At 38.0% G+C, this 19692-nt stretch overlaps 1 protein-coding gene across 1 annotated transcript; it reads right to left on the bottom strand.

Moving 5' to 3' along the window:
* Nucleotides 1–17467: 17467 nt before the first annotated feature.
* Nucleotides 17468–19075, bottom strand: LOC114269756 (putative GDP-L-fucose synthase 2). The gene is made up of 2 exons (XM_028211112.2): nucleotides 18939–19075; nucleotides 17468–18769 (listed from the first exon to the last, which is right to left on the bottom strand). Exons 1-2 carry the CDS (start codon nucleotides 19036–19038, stop codon nucleotides 17826–17828), a joined length of 1044 nt encoding a protein of 347 aa, XP_028066913.2. The 5' UTR covers nucleotides 19039–19075; the 3' UTR covers nucleotides 17468–17825.
* Between the last annotated feature and the right edge of the window lie 617 nt (nucleotides 19076–19692).

Here is a 19692-nt window from a genome sequence, read left to right as displayed (position 1 = left end):
ATGGATGACGTAACTTCTCACCAAAAAACAATAAATTTATGAATCTAACTATGGACAGAGTGTATTTTCCGCCACTCATAATAAAAGAACGACTCCAACATGATCATGGTGTACCACTGAGAGCGGTGACCCAGCGGTGAAAGTATTGTCCTTTTATAGTTATAAGTTAAATTCGACTTTTAGAGGCGTGAAAATCTTGAATTTTTTTAGAGGTTCTCTTCGGAGACCTCGCGCTGTACTCCGATCAAAATTTGTTCGTGGCTGGGGCAATTGATGAGTTCTGCTGGTGCCTCGGTAGTGGATCCCTTCTTATGGATTGGATTAAATCAGGCTGGCAATCGGCTACCCCGAGACCTAGGCCTACGGATGTAGTGATGACACCTCAGAACATCTCTTTTTGTGTTAGAAAAAAAAAAAACATCAACATGGTGTAAGTCTTACTTTCACTATAAGTAGGCAATAGAACATATGGTAAAAATAGTTTTTCTAAATCTTATTCTAAAATTATTATTGCAAAAATGTCTTAGACCTAGTGGAGTGACCCCACTGTTTTTTAATTGGTCCATTTTTTTTTTTTTTATATTGTCTTCCACTAAGTGCCCCCACGTGGAGGTAGGGGGTGCTGGGGTCACCCTCCACCGGGGGTCCCAGCACTGCTGTTATTATTGTTGATGTATTGTAAACAATTTATATGTATATATGTAAAGGTCCCGGTCCAACACAAGGCGACATATCATTGGCTAACCTAAATAAGGCTTGGATTGGATTTGCGCTTGGGCCTAGTTGTTAAAGCCCAACCCATCTACACCTGGTCCTAAGTGTTAAAGGTCAACTTATCAATCTAAGGAAAAAAAAAAAAAAAAAACTGAAAAGTAGGTTCAAATCTTAACCTAGCCTATTCGGCCAATACCATTAAGCAGGGAGATATAGGATTTTGGCTGTGGCCTGCCCTGGCTTGGCCTGCCATAAAAAAAATTCATCATGTTTAGCCCACAAGTGGATTTGGGCACCAATTTTGCGGGTTGAGACAACCTAACCTAGGCCAATGCAGACCCTTATGTACTTGCACAATATGCCTTAATAACAATAGATGAATGAAATTAGTTAATAGCACTAATTTAGTTTGTTACATGGTATATAGCTGGATCAATAAGAGTAATATCTACATATGGATGCAATCGACTTGACTCATTTTGGTGTGTCGTTTGAGAGTTGGTTTCATTCGTTTCTTTTTCCGCGACTTCGTTGATTGAAAGCACCACTTGCAAATTCCATGGTAGCACTCCAAGAAAACTGAATAATTTTCCTAAAATACATACACCATAGAATGTGCACCCGGATTAATAGCATAAGCACATAAGCACCTTCTCATTTGTGGATCCACCTATTCATTTGTGGATCCACTGTAAAATCTGATTAATAGCATAAGCACATTCTTGCATCAAGTTACCTAGTGCCCATTTCCCTAGCATAAGCACATCCCTATTGCCCAGTATAAAATCTGATTAATAGCACAAGTAAATCTCAACAATTCAGCTTTGCCTGATGATCATCATTCAATTAACTGTTTATCATAGTGAACTGTAATTGTGAAAAGGTTGGAAGATTTGGCCAAAGAAGGTGATAGCCCTGGAGATTCACTCCCATAGTTTTGATATTTCCCAATAAAACGCAACGTGTTCGAATTTTGATCATTTTCACACAGGAAAGGGTGACCACCCTCTAAGCCTAAGTATTTATCGATGACTAATAGCGTACAAGTACCAGGAGGGAAAGGAGAGTAGAATCCTAAGACCATCAAACCTTTGGGTCCTCAAGCCATGAACAAAACTCAAAGAAATACAACATTCTTTTTCCTCTACTTCAAACCAATCTGTCTTTTTTGTTAATCACTAACCGCAAATTTGTATTTGAATCGTAAATTTGTGAAAAGTAATTTATTAAGGGAGAAAAAATAGAAATGATTTTAACTTTTTGTTTTCCTTTTCCTTTTCTTTTCTCTCTACAAATTTTAGATCTAAATGTAACTTAAGACTAAAAACATAAGAAAAAATAAACTGTACCCTTGAGATATTATCTACATATGTTTTGTTAAGTGGCTTTCAAGAAAGACAAATATGGACATAGCAGAAAGATTTCAAATAAATACTAAAATAACCGTGTTTTTTCAAATTTAACCTAAGTTTGGCAACATCCTAATAGTTAAAAAATCACTAAAAATGTTTAAAAGTCAAAGAACTATATAAAGAAATTAAAAACTCATTTTCTTTTCTACTTTGTACGTTACTTTGTGAAAAGTTAAAAAATATCCTAAACATACTAATTTTTTTCACTTCATATTTTACCCAAAAAGTCAAAAAATTATTAAAATTACTTCTTCCCAAACATTTTCATATAACACTATTACACTTTCTTGAAATTTATGATGTAATCTATTATATCCAAATTGCAACTATGCACTTCGAGCAATCAACGTTTGGGGTGTGCTATATACACACTTTTTATCTTTTTATCTTTTTAAGTCACATCACCTCTCTACTTTTCTGTACATTTATTCGTAAAAATTTAAAAAGAATACTTATTTTTAGATCATCCCAAACAAAAGTTTGCTGATTTGAAATTCAAAATTCAAAATTTTAAATTGTAGCTTAATAGAGAAAGGAAAGGATTTTGACAACAAATTTGGGTGGAATGATGATATACAAACAAAAAATTCATACAAAATGGCATGGTAGATTTGTGTCGATTCATTTCAAATCAAAAGGCTCATTAAAGTGATTTATAATTTCAAAAAATGTCACCACCATATCATTCATTCTTGTGTGACTTTTTGTATGACTTTCATTTGCAAATCACTTGCCATCTATCTGGGTAATTCTCTTTAAAATGATTTTCAAAACATAGCAAAATCATTTCTAGATTCTTTGGGGATTATTAGGCTGCAACTGTGTTTATTGGGTCATTCAATGCACAGGATTTTCGCTAAAGCGAGATTTGAGAAGGGCAAAATATACACAACCTCATCTCCATTTCTAGAGAGGTTCTCGTGACTCTAAGAGCAAGCCTTACCGTGGGGCCAACCAACCCTCACCATAAACACGAAAAACAAAGTGAAATATGAAGTGTGGAGTTATGTCTCAACAGATGTCTCCGTTCATAACCAGAGGTAATCTACTAAGAGAACAGTGATAAGTCAACCAAGGCAAATGTGTAAAAATTAGGTTAAGTGAAGGATTAAAATTAAGCCAATACAACAAGGCAACTTTTCAAGCTTGTTTCCAACTAATTAGAGCACTATAAGACCAGCACTGAACAAAACATGCAGTCCTCTCAATGAACAGGTGTGTAGAACGGCCATTGTGATATATATATATATATATATATATAGAACTCATAAAACAATGCCTTCCAACAGAGGCTGATGATGGGTTAAATACTAACCAGCATGAAATGTTCTTTGAAAACTAACCATCAAATTCGAATTTTGCAAAACGGGTGATCGCATTCCCTTCGATAACAATATTATCCGTGTATCTAACCTTTGTTCACCTAATATCTTGTTTCTCTGAATTTTTGAGTCCCTTCCCGCACAACGCAGATCACAAGTAGCTGCTGGTGGGTGTTCTTTTGTTTCTTAGGTTCATTGTTGTGTCTTGCTTTCTGTTAGTGGTTGTTGTGTATGAACTATTTGTGGTGTACCTTGCTTTATCTATATAATATCTTATCATTTTCCTCAAAAAATAAAAAATAAATAAAAAACATAAATCAGAACCTGTTCAAACATACACAGGGCTTAAAAAAATCAACTTCAAGTCTTCTAAAACTAAACAAGTCAAAGTGAGAAAAAGGAAGAGCCCATAGCTGGGTGGATGAAGTCATAAATTACCAAGCCTCTGTGCAGAGTCGGCTACCAATATAAATTGACAAAACGATGTCAATCATAAAACAATCCATTACAAAAGCTCCAATTCCAGGTGCACCTTTTCACAAGAACAACAAATCTCAGGCAAATTTACTACTCTCCATTTTGACACAAACGATAATAACTGCGACCCAAAAAGCACTCTAGTTGATTCAGATAAAAATTTTGTCAAGCCTTCCCCTATTAGAGGTATTAATAACTGAAGTTGGATAATCTTTTACTCATGTTGGATCTTATATTAAATTTTATATGGTCAGGGGAAAACTTAAACAGCTGATACTAAATTACTGAAATAAAAAATGCTTGAAAGTAACTAAAGCTTAAAGAAGGTTAGCTAATTGTATTTGACTCTAAATGCCACATATCAACATACAAAAAGGAAACCTGTTCCAAAATAAATTAATTAATTAATTAAAAAAAAATACAAAAAAAAAAAAATACAAAAAGGAAACAGGAACATGAAATTAAGCGTCTAAAATAGGGGGGAGTGAAAGAAAAATAGGGAGTGCTGGGAGGGCTAGCCTAGGTATTTGCAAGTGCCTGCCTTCAGATCCAAATGCTTTTTCACACTAGAAAATTCAAGCTATTACCATTGTATCAAGAAAAGTCTCTTTTTTAAAGAAAGAACTGAACAATTCTTCCTAAACAGACAGAAAGTAGTCTCCCAAAAGAGCATGGCATAAAAAGACAGCCTAAGCATCATTGCAAAACAATTATTACTTGTATTTTTCTTTTTCTTTTTTTTTCTTTCTTGTGTTTTCAGGAATTTTCATGGTCAACAGAAAATAAACTTACTAAATAAACTTACGATTTATCAAAAAAAAAAAAAAAACAGAAAATTAACTTACTAGGAACAAAAAATGTTTTCCACTTTTGAAAGGTGGACAACATTTCCCAGATCAAGTCTCACCAATACCACCACCACCTCCACTACCCTACCTTATCCACCATGACCACTGCAGCTCCACCATCACCACCTCAACGCCACACGACCAGCACACCACCACCTCCACTTGCACCACCACTAACCCCACCTTATCCACCACCACCACCCCACCTCCACCACCACCACCACCACCACCTCCACTGACACCGCTACTAATACAATCACCACTAGCACATTAGTTTCAAAGTCGTAACCATAGATAAGAAAACATTTTTTGAAAAAAGTTTTTCATCAAGTTTTCTGCTGTAATAAATGGAGGGATAGTCTAAAATTTAAATTAGAGTTATTCATGTGGATATTAATACCTTGATCAAAATGAAGGTCAATTATTTGTATTGGACTTTAATACCAGATAATATAAGCAGACTAAAAGGAAACAGTAACTTGATACTAAGCCTCTAAAATAGGGGGAGTGAAAGAAGCAATAGGTAGTGCTGCAAGGGCTGGACTAGGTATGAAGATCCTTCAATATCAATTGCAAGTTCCTACACTCAGTTTCAAACGCTTTCTCACACTCGAAAGTTCAAGCTATTACCATTATATCAAGCAAGGTCTCATTTTAAAGAAAGAAACATTCTTCCCAAACAGACAGAAAGTAGTCTCCCAAGAAAACATGGCATGCAAAGACAACATAAACATCATTTCAAAACAGTAACTTCATTTCCTAGAGGCAATCCTAGTTGCACGAAGTACGAGCAAGGACGGGAGCAGGGTGTGGGAGAGAGGGCATATAGAAATTTTTAAGATTACAAGTGCCTATAGAAGGCTGTATATATTTTATATATTATATATATAAATATATTTTAACATTTTCTTTTACTTAGTTGTAATGTGTTAAAATATAAATTATTATTGGATATAAATGTCAACTACAAATTGTCTTCGTTAAGTATGAATAAATAATATGTAAAAAGAGAGTACTAGAATAAATTTTGAGTTATTTCTTTTATTTCTTTAAGATTTTTATATTTGAGTGGTTCTGTTGAGGGGTTTTATTTCATTTGGGAGTGAGATTCTTTCTTGATGGAAATGAGTTTCTTACTTCCATACGGGTAATCGCAAAACAAAAGTATCACTCCCTATATATCCACATGAATGTGCAATTCGCCCAAAAAGTCAACAAAATTGCCAAAAGAAGAATAAGTCTCCCGAATCCAAAAAGACAAAGTGACGAGTCTTGTCCCTGTCAAACAAAGAATTGCTCTCTCCAAATATTCAAAAGAGATCCTATTATTCTCACTCCACAAACACCACATGTAACGCAAAGTGGAGAGGCCTCCAACATCTTCCTAAACCTACCAGTTGCACAATGACACACTGCTCCAAGATGAAAACAACTCCCTAGCCGATACAAGCATCACCCACTCCAAACCAAGAATTGAGAACACCACAATCCACACCTCCCTCGGTATCGCTTGGTCAATGTAATAGGACATGGTTCACACTCCCAATTCCCTCTTACACACAACACCAATCCATCAAGAATTTGCCCTCTCTTTTTCAGAAAAGAAGTTTGAGTAAAAGTCCTACTATTTATTATGAAAAGCTCTGTTCACAAATAAATTGAAAGTTTTTGGCTTTTGAATTCCTAAAAACTAAGGGCTATTTGTTTCTCAAAAAAAAAAAAAATCAGAAATTATTTTGAAAAAATTGAAATTAATTTGATAAAAATAATTATGAAAAAGATAATTTTAGTTTATTAGAAAAAATTACTGACACAAGTTTCTGAAAATCAAACCAAACATGACCAAGAAGTCTAAAGGAGGAGGGATTAATCAATATGTATAATCCCCATTGTCATTATTTTCTTCGTACTTGCAATAGATTTTATATATGTGTAAGTGTAAGCAATGACGTGTATCCTCCAAGCTTCTAATGTGTGTTGGTCTGTGGGTTCTTAACAAGTTAAAAGATAATAATAATGAGGCACATTTGAATGTGTTCAACACGTATGGAAGAGTGCTTGACTAGTTTTTTTTTTTTTTTTGATTAGCAGCAAAAGAAGAATTATTAAAATGGAAAAAAGAGAAATACAAAGGAGGACAAGAAGTCCTCAAAAGTAAAAACCAAAAAAAAACTAAAAAAACTACAAATTGCATACTGACTTCCAATCGCTAAAAATAAAATAAAATAAAATAAAATAAATAAATAAATAAAAGCATAATTCCCCTAATTGGGGGACCAACTGAAGCCCAAAAAGATGCAAGAACTCTAATTTTCTCCCACATCGAAAAGATGTCAATACTTTTGTCATCAAAGATCCTCGTATTCCTTTTCAACCATTTGACCTAGAATAGAGCAAACACTGCACAAAGCCCCAACACCTTTGCTATTTTGTTTAGGCCTAAGAATCGAAAATCAATAGAGAGCATTGAACTACATGATTCGGGTGCCACCCAAGCAAGGCCACCCCAAGCAAAAAATTGTTGCCACAAACTACCACTGGACAGTGTAAAAACATATAATTCAGATTCTCCCCCTCTACCTTACACATGATACACCAATGAGGAGAAAGACAACAATTAGGCCTCATCTTTTGAAGGGCATCATTGGTCAAAATACTTCCATGAACCAAAGACCATATAAAAAAATTCACTTTTAGAGGCGCAAAAGACTTCCAAATTCTTTTGTAAAGACGAAAAAATGGAATATTTGGCTTCTCAATGATTTTTCCAAAGAAGGATTTGCAAGAAAATACACAGGAAGTATATAGGAGCCAAACCAATTTATCATCTGAGGAAGAATCCAATGACAAATGATCAATGCGAGACAACAAGGAGGCTAAATCACCATCCTCCCTATCAATAAGATTTCTAGCAAAATTAAGATTCCATGCAATTGTAGCCAAACGAGAATATGAAAACGACGCAATGGAGAAACCATGAGAGTTTGCGACCCTATAAAGACCCGGGGAATCTCTAGCAAAAGATGAATTTCCAACCCAAATATCCTCCTAGAACCGAATCGACTCCCCATTTCCCACCCTTAGAGAGAGAAATCTAGAGAAAAGAGGAAAAACATGAAAAATCGACTTCCAAGGAGAACGATAATTACCTCTCAAAACCACATGAATGGACCTACCATCATCGTGAACCCCATACTTGCTCTTAATAATAGAATCCCATAATGAGTCACTCTCCAAAGGGAATCTCCATAGCCACTTTCCGAGAACAGTAAGATTTCTTGCTACAATGTTTCCTAATGCAAGCCCCCTTTTATCCTTTGACAACAAAATAGTCTCCCATCTAACCAAATGCATCTTTTTGCTCTCATCATTTCCTTCCTATTAAAAATCCATCATTAAACTCTCAATAAATTTAGCAATCCTAACCGGATGTGTTACACAGACTCGTCACTTTTGGCGAAGTACCCATGTTGACACGACACGACAAGGATACGGGTATATAATCTAGTACGAATTGTTAGAATATTCTTATATATTTGTAATTATCTTATATATTTGTAATTATTTGTTCCTGATTTCATGCCTTAGGGCTCTCCTTGTAAGTTAGGTTAATTAATATAAAAGTGAATGAATTGATATTCATTCACTAAGGTTTTGATTTTACCTCAACAAACATGGTATCAAAGCCCAAACCCTAAACCCAGCTTCTTCCGCCACCTTCCATCACCACTCTGAAAAAATCCGTCTCTAGCCAACCCACCATCACCATTTTTCGACCTCTCATGGGACTTGCGCACGCTACAGCAGGCCTTCCAGGCTCAGCCGACAGCCGTCAGAGGCCATAAAGGCCAGAACGACACCAGTCGGAGGTAACCCAGGACCAGACGACTTCCGCTAGGGCTTGCGCACGTAGCAGCAGGCCTTCCAGGCTCAGTCGACAGCCGTCGGAGGCCATCCAAGCCAGGACGAAGCCAGTCGGAGGTCACCCAGGACCAGACGCCTTCCGTCGGAGTTCACCCAGGACCAGACAACACCTTTTGGCAGTTCGACAGTCTGTTTCAGTCTAGTCGGCAGTCTCTTCGTTTCTCTGTGGCTTCTCGCATGTCTTTGTGAGGTTTGCTACTGAGATACTGATTGATCGTGATACCTTATTCAAAAAAATAAATAAATAATAATAATAATAAAAATAAAAAATAAAAATAAAAATAAAAATTGTTTTGATTGAGGTTCTGATTTCAGTATTATTTTTTAATTTATTTTTTGGTCATTAGATGGCCCCAATAATTTGATTTTCATGCTCCCATAATGGTCTGTAATTGTCATTTCTTGGTTGTTCTCTTCCTCCCATAGTTGTGATTCTGCTAGTTGTGGTTTAAATAAGTAGCATACTCAGATGGCTGAAATTACTAGTGAATCCACCACTCATATCCAGCCACCTCAAGTGGAGAGCCTCATTATGCCTACTCAATCCGAAAACTACAATCCCAGCCTCAAAATTACCACCTCGCTGTTTAATGGTCAGAATTATCTAGCCTGGTCGCAGAGTCTGACTCTTTTTTTGAAGAGCAGGGGAGATGGGTTATGTTGCTGGAAGGGTTCAACCACCAGGGACCAATGATACTGGTTATGCCCAATGGGAGATTACTAACTCCTTGATTATGGGGTGGCTTATTCATTCTATGGTTTCGGATATTGGTGAAGGCTACTTGTCCATAGAAACTGCCCGGGATGTTTGGGAAGCTGTGGCTGCCACCTATTCTCGCAAGGGCAATTTTTCGCAGACCTTTGAGTTGCGTCGTTCCATCGAGCGCTCCGTACAAGGGGAGCAGACTGTTCTTCAGTACTTCACATTTCTTACCAATGGCTGAAAACGTCTTGATCACCTGCAGGACTATAAACCTGTTTGCACTACTGATTTCGTTGGCTACATGAAGTTTATTGCACATGAGAAGGTCTTCAAGTTCCTGGAAGGTCTTAATCTGGAATTTGATCCAGTCCGGAGTCGTGTCCTTGGCATGGATACTCTTCCTTCTCTTCAGGAGGCCTTTGCTTACGTACAGAATAAGGAGAGTCGTCGTTCTGCTATGATGCCAACTGCTTCTCCAGAACGCTCTGCCTTACTTTCTGTTCCTCCTCGGGATGGGACCACTCTACCCCGTGCTTCTCCTAATCCTTCTACAAAGGACCCTTTGTTCTGTGATTACTGCCACAAGCCACGACATACTCGTGAGACCTGTCGGAAGCTTCATGGGGCTCCATCCGGCGGTCGAGGTGATCGGTCTGGTTCTCGCGGAGGCCGGTCCAGCCAGTCTAGAGGACGTGGCTTTAATCCACGAGCCTATCAGTCCAGTGCAGTTGGCATACTTGATTCCACTCCAGCCCCAGTTGGCTTGTCCTCTGATGGGGTATCTGGCTTGTTTTCTTCTGAGTTTGAGGATGTTTTGCGTCACTTGTTGGACCGCCGGTCTTCTACCACTCCTCCGGATGCATCCTCTTCTTCATTTGCCCGATCAAGTAACTTAACCTCTCTTCCCAGTGCTTTCCTATCCCATAAGTTTGTCCCATGGATTATTGATTCTAGTGCCTCAGATCATATGTCTGGATCTTCTGATCTTTTCTTCGACGATAAGCCCTCTTTAGGACACGACAAAGTTCGCACTGTAGATGGTACTATTTCTTCTGTCTCTGGGAAAGGTTTAATTCGTGCCACTCCTACCCTTCCTCTCTTAAGTTTTACATGTTCCTAATTTCTCTGTTAATCTTTTATCCTTGCATTGTATTACTCAGGATTTGAATTGTAGTATGACTTTTTTCCCTGATCCAGTGTTATCAGAGGCAGCCTAAGCGCTCGCCTAAGCGCTAAGCGAGGCGAGGCGAGGCGAGGCTTTAGCGCTTCACACACACTGAGGCAAGGCGAAATGGTGAGGCGATGGAGAAACGCCTGAAGCGAGGCTTAGGCGATGAAGCGCAAGGCGAAGAGAAGCGACGCTTCATCAGATTTTGGCCTGATTTAAGTTCGAATCATCTGGGCTTTACTAAATAAGAACTCCAAACCCTAGATCGACTTCGTTCGTCGACATCTGGGTCTTCTGGGTCTTCTTCTTCCGAAGTCGAATCATTTGGGTCTTCGTTCGTCGACTTCGTTCGGACGTCATTCTGAAGTGAGTTCCTACTTCTTCCTTCTTCTTCCTTTCTTCTTCTTCTTCCTTTCTCCTTTGTTCACTGTCGATTTCACCTGTTATTCCCCCCCTGTTCTTCCCTTCGACTTCACCTGTTCTTCTTTGTTCAATTTTTTCAATTAATTGAAGAACACTGTCAAACCTATGTTAAAATTAATTCAATTAATTTTTAATTCTCAAAAATTAATTCGTAAAAATTAATTTTTAAAATTAATTCAATTATTTAAAAATTAATTTTTTTTCAATTAATTCAATTATTTTTTTCTTCTGTGTTAAAATTTCAATTAATTCAATTAATTTCCTGATTATTTTAATTTCTTGGTTATTCAATTAATTATTTTAATTCAATTAATTCAATTAATTTGTTTAATTCAATTAATTCAATTAATTTGTTTATTTTAATTCAATTAATTTAATTCAATAAAATTAATTTCCTGGTTATTTTAATTTCCTGGTTATTCAATTAATTATTTTAATTCAATTAATTTGTTTAATTCAATTAATTTGTTTATTTTAATTCAATTAATTTCCTGGTTATTCAATTAATTATTTTAATTCAATTAATTCAATTAATTTCAATTATTTTAATTTCTTTATGTTCTTTAATGTTGTTACAATATGTTCTTTAATTTCCTTATGCTGAAACATTGAATTATCCTTTAATTTCCTTGTAAATATTTATATTTTTGTCTATACCATTTATTTTTAAAAAATATCCTTTCTAGTCGCCTCGCTTCGATGAAGCCCTTGCCTCGCCTCGTCGCCTCGCGCTTAGGTGTTAGGTGACCTTGTCGCCTCGGTTTGCTTTTCGCCTTAAAAAACACTGCCCTGATCATTGTCTTTTTCAGAACCTTATCACGGGGAGGACGATTGGCAGTGGTAAAGCAGATCATGGTCTCTATATCTTGGATCAGGCTGACAAGGTTGCACATCATTCTATCCAATCTCCAATCACCAAGGACGATTTATGGCTGTGGCATCGATGTCTTGGTCATCCCTCCTTTTATCTGCTTCAACATTTATTTCCTTCTGTTTTTACCAAAAATAATGTGTCTGACTTTCAATGTGAGTCTTGTCAACTTGGCAAATAAACACGAGCTTCTTTTGCTGCTCGTATTAATAAAAGCGTAGTTCCTTTTTCTTTAATACATTCTGATGTTTGATGTCCATCTCGTATTGTGTCATTGAAAGGCCATAGATGGTTTGTCACGTTTATTGATGATTTTTCCCATACTACTTGGGTGTATCTCATGAAAGAAAAGAGTGAGATTTTCTCTGTGTTTTAAAATTTTCATAAAATGCTTTGTACTCAATTTGGGGCTGTTGTCAAAATCTTACGTTCTAAGAATAGGGGTGAATACATTGATTCGAGGTTAGAGAGATATTTTTCCACTCATGACATTATCTATCAGACTTCTTGCACCAATACCCCGCAACAAAATGGGGTGGCAGAGCGCAAGAATCGTCATCTTCTTGACATGGCTCGGTTCCATTGGGGCGAGGCCGTTCTCACCGCTGCCTATCTCATTAATCGTCTTCCTACTCTAGTATTGCATAAACAGACTCCTCTCCAGGTTCTCTTAGGGTCCGCGTCTCTGTTTTCCATTTCTCCAAAAATCTTTGGGTGTGTCTGTTTTGTTGACAATCATTCCCCTACTCGTGATAAGGTGGACCCTCGCTCTCTCAAGTGTGTTTTCCTCGGCTACTCCCCTACTCAAAAGGGATATAAGTGTTATCATCCTCCTTCTCGTAAGTGGTTTGTGTCCATGGATGTCACATTCTTTGAGTCCCAGTCTTACTTTTTGTCTTCTCCGGTGTCCCAGTCATCCCTTCAGGGGGAGCCTTGGTGTGAAGAGATTCCTGTTGTCACTGTTACTCCTATGGTGGAATCTAACGCTACCAAGGACAGGGAAAGGCAAGTTTATGTCAGGGACAAAGACAGACAGAAAGTTACTTGGATATAAGAGACCACTTCTGCTCACCCACTGCCGTCTCCTACTTCTGATAAGAGTCCAGGTAACTTTGACCCTGTTGTTTCTCTTGAGTCTACTAATATTGCTATTCTTGACACAACTGATCTTGATATTCCTATTGCCAAGAGAAAGGATGTGAGATCTTGCACTCAACATCCTATCTCTAATTTTGTGTCATACTCTCATTTGTCGTCCTCATATAGCCTTTGTGTCCAACATTTCTTCTGAGTATACCTAATCATTTTCAGGATGCTCTCACTACCTCTGAGTGGAAACTTGCTATGATTGAGAAAATGAAAGCACTTCGTAAGAATGACACTTGGGAATTGATTGAGTTACCTAGGGGCAAGCGAACTGTGGGATGCAAATGGGTGTATACCATAAAGCACAAGGCAGATGGTTCAGTTGAGCGTTATAAGGCTCAACTTGTAGCAAAAGGTTTTACTCAGACATATGGGGTAGACTATCAAGAGACATTTGCTCCAGTTGCAAAGATGAATTCTATTAGGGTACTCATTTCTCTTGCAGCTAATTTAGATTGGCCACTTCACCAGTTTGATGTGAAGAATGCTTTCCTCCATGGTGACCTAGAAGAAGAGGTGTATATGGACATTCCCCCTGATTTTAAAGATCTTCAGACAAAGGGGAAGGTATGTCGACTTTGAAAGTTACTATATGGTCTCAAACAGTCTCCAAGGGCTTGGTTTGAGAGATTTACTCAAGCGATGGTGAAGTATGGTTTCAAACAAAGTCAGGCTTATCATACTCTGTTTGTTAAACATTCCTCCCATGGTAAGACGACGGCTCTCATTGTGTATGTGGATGACATAGTGCTTACAGGGGATGATGCTGGGGAAATTTCTCTGCTAAAGAAGTATTTGGCAAGTGAGTTTGAGATCAAAGACTTGGAAAATCTGAAGTATTTTTTGGGTATTGAAGTTGCCAGATCCAAGGATGAGATTTTCATGTGTCAGAAAATATGTCCTTGACCTATTGAAAAAAACAGGGATGCTTGGAAGCAAAGCCTGTGACACTCCTCTAGAGCCTAACCAGAAATTGAGTGATGATATTGGAGAAGCAACTGTTGATAGGGGGAGTTATCAGCGGTTAGTGGGTAAGCTCATTTACTTATCCCATTCTCGTCTTGATATCGCTATTGCAGTTAGTATAGTTAGCCAGTTCATGCATGCTCCTCATGCAATACACTTGGAGGCAATTATGAGGATTCTGAGATACTTAAAATCTTCTCCTGGAAAGGGCCTTTATTTTTCCAAACACGATCATCTTAGTGTGGAAGCCTATACAGATGCAGATTGGGCAGGATCAGTAACTGATAGGAGGTCCACTTCGGGGTATTGTACCTTTGTTGGAGGGAATCTGGTTACTTGGAGAAGTAAGAAACAGAATGTGGTTGCCCGGTCTAGTGCGGAGGCAGAGTTTAGAGTCATGGCACAAGGTGTGTGTGAGCTCTTGTGGGTCAAGTTGTTGTTGAGTGATCTGGGGATAGATCAAATGGATTCCATGCGACTATATTGTGATAATAAAGCTGCCATCAACATATCTCACAATCCAGTTCAACATGACAGGACAAAGCATGTTGAGATTGATTGTCACTTCATCAAGGAGAAACTCACTAGCGGCACAATATGTACTCCATTTGTGAAGTCTGGTGAACAACTCGCTGATATCCTTACAAAAGGGGTTGGGAACATCCCATTTCATGATATTCTACGCAAGCTGGGGATGAGAGATATCTTCGCACCAGCTTGAGGGGGAGTGTTAGAATATTCTTATATATTTGTAATTATCTGTTCCCGATTTCATGCCTTAGGGGGCTCTCCTTGTAAGTTAGGTTCATTAATATAAAAGTGAATGAATTGATATTCATTCACTAAGGTTTTGATTTTACCTCAACAAACACGAATACGACAGTAAGAAAATAGATACGGCATGCAGTAAGAAGAAAGATGACATACCTGTGATTAGGGCTACAAAAATGGAGATTAGGACTGCAATCGCGTTTCATCTTCTTCAATCTTCATCTCAAGTTGCGCTCTTCATCTCAGGTTGCGCTCTTCATCTTCTTCGATCTCCCTCTTACTTGACTTTGCCCTCTCTCTCTCTCTCTCTCTCGACTTTGCCCTCTCTCTCTCTCTCTCGACTTCATTATCTCTACTCTTTCTCAACCCAGCTTTTTAGGAACTGGAGTGAATTGAGGAAGAGAAAAATGGTCTTTATGTCGCTGTGCAAGTATATCTTTGAGGCTAAATGGTTATTTAATTATTCTTGGGTCCCACCACTTTGATTCATTATTGGAGTGATGTTTAGTGGAATGCCAATTCAAATATGGGTTATCAGTGGGTGTGGTGTGGTGAAGAGAAATTATTAGGTGTGGTACTTTTGGTTTGAAGAGAAATTATAATAGAATTGCCATGTTATCAGAAAAATACATAATATTTTTTTGACACATCCATGTTTAGCCATGTCCACGTTCCCATGTCTAATTTTTCGGTACTTTTTAGACATATCCACGTACCCCTCATTTAGAGGTTTTCCGAGTCCGACCTCTAGATACATACCCGCACCAAAGTCCATGTAACGTAGCTAACCAGCACCTTGAAAAGGGACAAAAAATAAATGGAGATATCATTTTAAATGGATTGGATCAACGTGTACCTCCCTCCCTTTGAAAGCAAAGCTCTTTTCCAATCCTCTAACCTCTTTGACCACCTCAATCTTGAAAAACAGCCATAGAAAAACCATCTGATCCTAGAGCTTTATCTCTTTCGCATTCGAAACTACTTCTTTAATTTCCGCCTCCTCAAAAGGCCCTTTCCATCCACCTAGCCAATGCCTCATCAATTGGCGCCTACTCAAGACCCTCAATCCCAGGTCTGACTACCCCTCCATCCGAATAAAGGTTTTGGTAAAACCTAAAATCTCATCTATGATTTGATCCTCTTTTTCAACCACCAACCCTTGCCCCATTTCTAACTTCTTAATGAACCTTTTCCTTTTTCCGCAACCCTATGAAATTTTTTCTTTTTGAGCCTAGGAAATTTGCTCCCTAAAAATGATCTCCTCCATTCTAAATTTTAGCTCATTCCTCTCTCTCCTCAAAAAATTATCCAAACCTGCAAAACACCTCAAGAGCATCTATCTCTTCAATTCTCTCATAGATCTCCCCTTTTTGCCTATTCAAATTGCCAAGGGTTTCCCTTTTCCACTTCTTTACTTTCTCCTTAATTAATTTCAACTTCCTCATGAATCTAAAACCCTCCCAACCTAAACAATTGCACTCATTCCACCAAAGAACAAAATTATCTCTAAACAAAGGATGCTCCAACCACATAAAAGGATTGGGAAAGACCTCCCTTAAAAGAACTCTAACCACACTAGGAATCATGATAAAAATGAATTTTACGGCCATCAGCCACCCTAAAACATATAAGAGGAAAGAAGACATTTCTAACCCTCATTATGCGTTTTTACACAACACCATGTGAACCCCTATTATCACCTGTAGAACAAACCCCCCAATCATGCCAATACTTACCATCAATCATCACTCTTCCCAAGCAAGCCCTCTTTTTGTATTTATTCATTGTTTGAACGCAATGAAGTCCCATTCAAAAGCATTGGCACATTTTGCTTTGGGTTGCATTCTAGAACAAATTTTTTTTTTTACATTTTATTTTCCCTATAGTACAAAAACTTGAGAGCGCTTCATATAGTTCATTTTCATTCTTCTTTCACATTCTTGAGAGAGGGTTGCTATAGATTTAGTTCTGCAAGTACATTGATCAAACTTACTGGAGCTTGGATTGACGCAATTAGTGAAAATCAAAATAGTACAAAAAGGAGATTGGCAAAGACCACAACAAGATTGGTGCAACAGGATTTTCTTATGCAAGTTAAGTAGGATATTGGTCTCAATTTTAGTGAGTTTTGTACTTAATCTTGGTTACTAGTGGGTTTGGTTACGTCCATAGTTTTTCCTGAATTTGGGTTGCCATGTTGTATCATTGTCTCTCTTTGTGGTTGATTTCTTTACCTTTCTCATATTTATTTTTGCTTAAATACCTTAGAATTAATCTAATTCAATTAGCTTGGATTAAAAATTCCTATCAGTTACTCTCAAATTCAAAAACAACAAAGGCTATTTGGTGCACTTTGACTTGAAATTTATTTTCAAGGCCTTGACATCAATTACAGTAGTAAACATTCTCATTGAATCTTTCTTGCTTAATTGAGCATCCCATTGATCTTTGTGTTTGCTAACGAGGTATAATAGGTGAAGAGTTCCCAACACAACAAGGCATTAGTGCTTTATGGTTCAAAGGAGAAAAATACTGCTCGACATTCTCTTCAAGAGAATCAAAACATCAATTTCCACTTCTACTATAGCAACAAAAAAGTAAATTTTTGACACTAATACAAGAGGAAGAAACAGCATATGAAGACTAGAAAGTACTGCAAAAACCACAAAAGAAAAGTCCAACATAGATCTGGAAGCACATCTCCATCCACAATACAAGAACATGGTACAAAAGCAGTTCAAACTACTTTAAAATCACATAAATAACCAAGATTAAGGTGAACATGGCATATAATAGTATGGCTGCAAGGCCATAGTTCCCAAGGTTTCACCTCACCTTGGCAATGTATAACATACTAACAGCTCTTCTAATACATTACTAGTACATAACAATGCCAAATGTGATAGTGGTCTCTAAATGTAGATCTTAGACCACAAAGCACTTGAAATAACACTCCTTATAAATGGTACACTATAAATATTAGCTTCCATCATGAACTATAAGAAGAAATTAAAGTAATGATGTAAAAAAACAAGGATTTGATAGCTCATTAGAAAACACAATGGGTGATATCACCTGCATTATTGCTTGACATTCTCCAAGTACCATTTATAGGTATCAACAAGCCCATCCCGGAGTGATATCTTTGGGACCCAACCCAATCCTGACAGCTTTGAGCTATCCATGAGCTTCCTTGGAGTACCATCTGGCTTCGAAGTGTCCCAAACAAGCTCACCCTCAAACCCAACAACCTCCTTCACCAACTCAGCAAGCTCCTTAATTGTCACCTCTTTCCCACTCCCCACATTCACATGCCCCAACCCACTATACTTCTCCATCAAAAACACCACCGCATCTGCCAAATCATCGACATGCAAGAACTCGCGCAATGGTGACCCTGTTCCCCACACCACCACCTCTATGGCACCCGAAACCTTGGCCTCGTGAAACCGCCTCATCAATGCGGGCAACACGTGCGAATTCTCAGGGTGAAAATTATCATTTGGGCCATATAAATTTGTGGGCATTGCTGAAATAGCATCCCAATTGTACTGAATTCGATAGGCCTGGCACATTTTGATGCCGGCGATCTTTGCCACCGCGTACCATTCATTGGTGGGCTCTAATGGACCGGTTAACAATGCGTCTTCAGGGATTGGTTGAGGGGCGAATTTAGGGTAAATGCAAGAAGATCCTAAGAAAACGAGTTTCTTTACACCATGGCGATAGGCTGAGTCGATTACATTGGTTTGGATTTGGAGATTGATTGCGATGAAATCGGCGGGGTAGGTGTTGTTGGCATGAATGCCGCCGACTTTGGCGGCAGCGAGGATTACGAATTGGGGGTTTTCGGCGGCGAAGAAGGCTTCGACAGCGGATTGGCGAGTGAGATCGAGATCGGAGTGAGATCGGAGGAGTAGATTGGTGTAGCCGAGCTGGCGGAGCTTGTTGACGATTGCGGAGCCGACGAGGCCACGGTGGCCTGCGACGAAGATCTTCGCGGATTTGTCGAATGTGAAGGAATCTGCAAAGATAGACAGAGATGAGAGAGATTGGCATTAGGGTTTTGCAGAAATCGAAATTATATGTATGGATATACGTATATATAGAGAGATAAAGAGAGAACTGTGTAGATCTAAGAGATTAAGGTAGAGAGAGAGAGAGAGAGAGAGAGAGAGAGAGAGAGAGAGTACCAGTGGAACCGTTGGGGCCTCCCATGTTTGATCGCAGAGAGAGAAAGAGCCAACTGCAGCTTTCAGCACTGAAGCTTTCCTTTTTAACTGTCAAAACCATCCGTTACTGTGCGTTTATTTGTACCGACTGAATGAAGAAATTCACCGGACGGTCAATATTGATATATTACCTTCGAATTAAGGTTTTTTTTTGAGTATTCTAAATAAGTATAATTTTTATCTTTTTAAAGTAAAAAGTTGAGAAAAAAATATGAATATTTGGGTTAATTTTTTAACTTTTTACAAAAAAATATGTATTAAAAAATTATATAAGAAAGTGTGTACGAGAAGTTTGGAAGAGCATTGGATGGTGCTGTTCGGATCGTGGGGGCCATCACGGGTCCCGTTTTGATAATCTGAATCGTTAAATGTGTAGAACTCGTCGAGTACTATATGCTTGTAAAAAATCACGTTGATCGGATATCGATAGCTATCTGATCGAATTAGTTTTTTTTCCAATCGTCAAATATAACACCATCTATTTTTTTTTATACAAAACTGATTTGATCATGTAGTTGCGATATCCGATCAACGTGATTTTTTATAGATATATAGTACTCAACGAATTTACACATTGCACGATTTAGATTATCAAAATGGAACCCATGATGAACCCCCATGAGCCGAACAGGACCTTGTTGTTTGTGAACCGATCATGTGCAATTTTTCCATAAAGTTCATTTCAAAAGTCTATGGACAGCCAAATGTGTTGCAA

This window comes from Camellia sinensis, unplaced genomic scaffold (genome assembly GCF_055761805.1).
Source record: "Camellia sinensis isolate YWXY unplaced genomic scaffold, ASM5576180v1 Unanchor10, whole genome shotgun sequence".
Classification (NCBI taxonomy): domain Eukaryota; kingdom Viridiplantae; phylum Streptophyta; class Magnoliopsida; order Ericales; family Theaceae; genus Camellia; species Camellia sinensis.
This window is presented reverse-complemented; position numbering and strand designations above follow the sequence as displayed.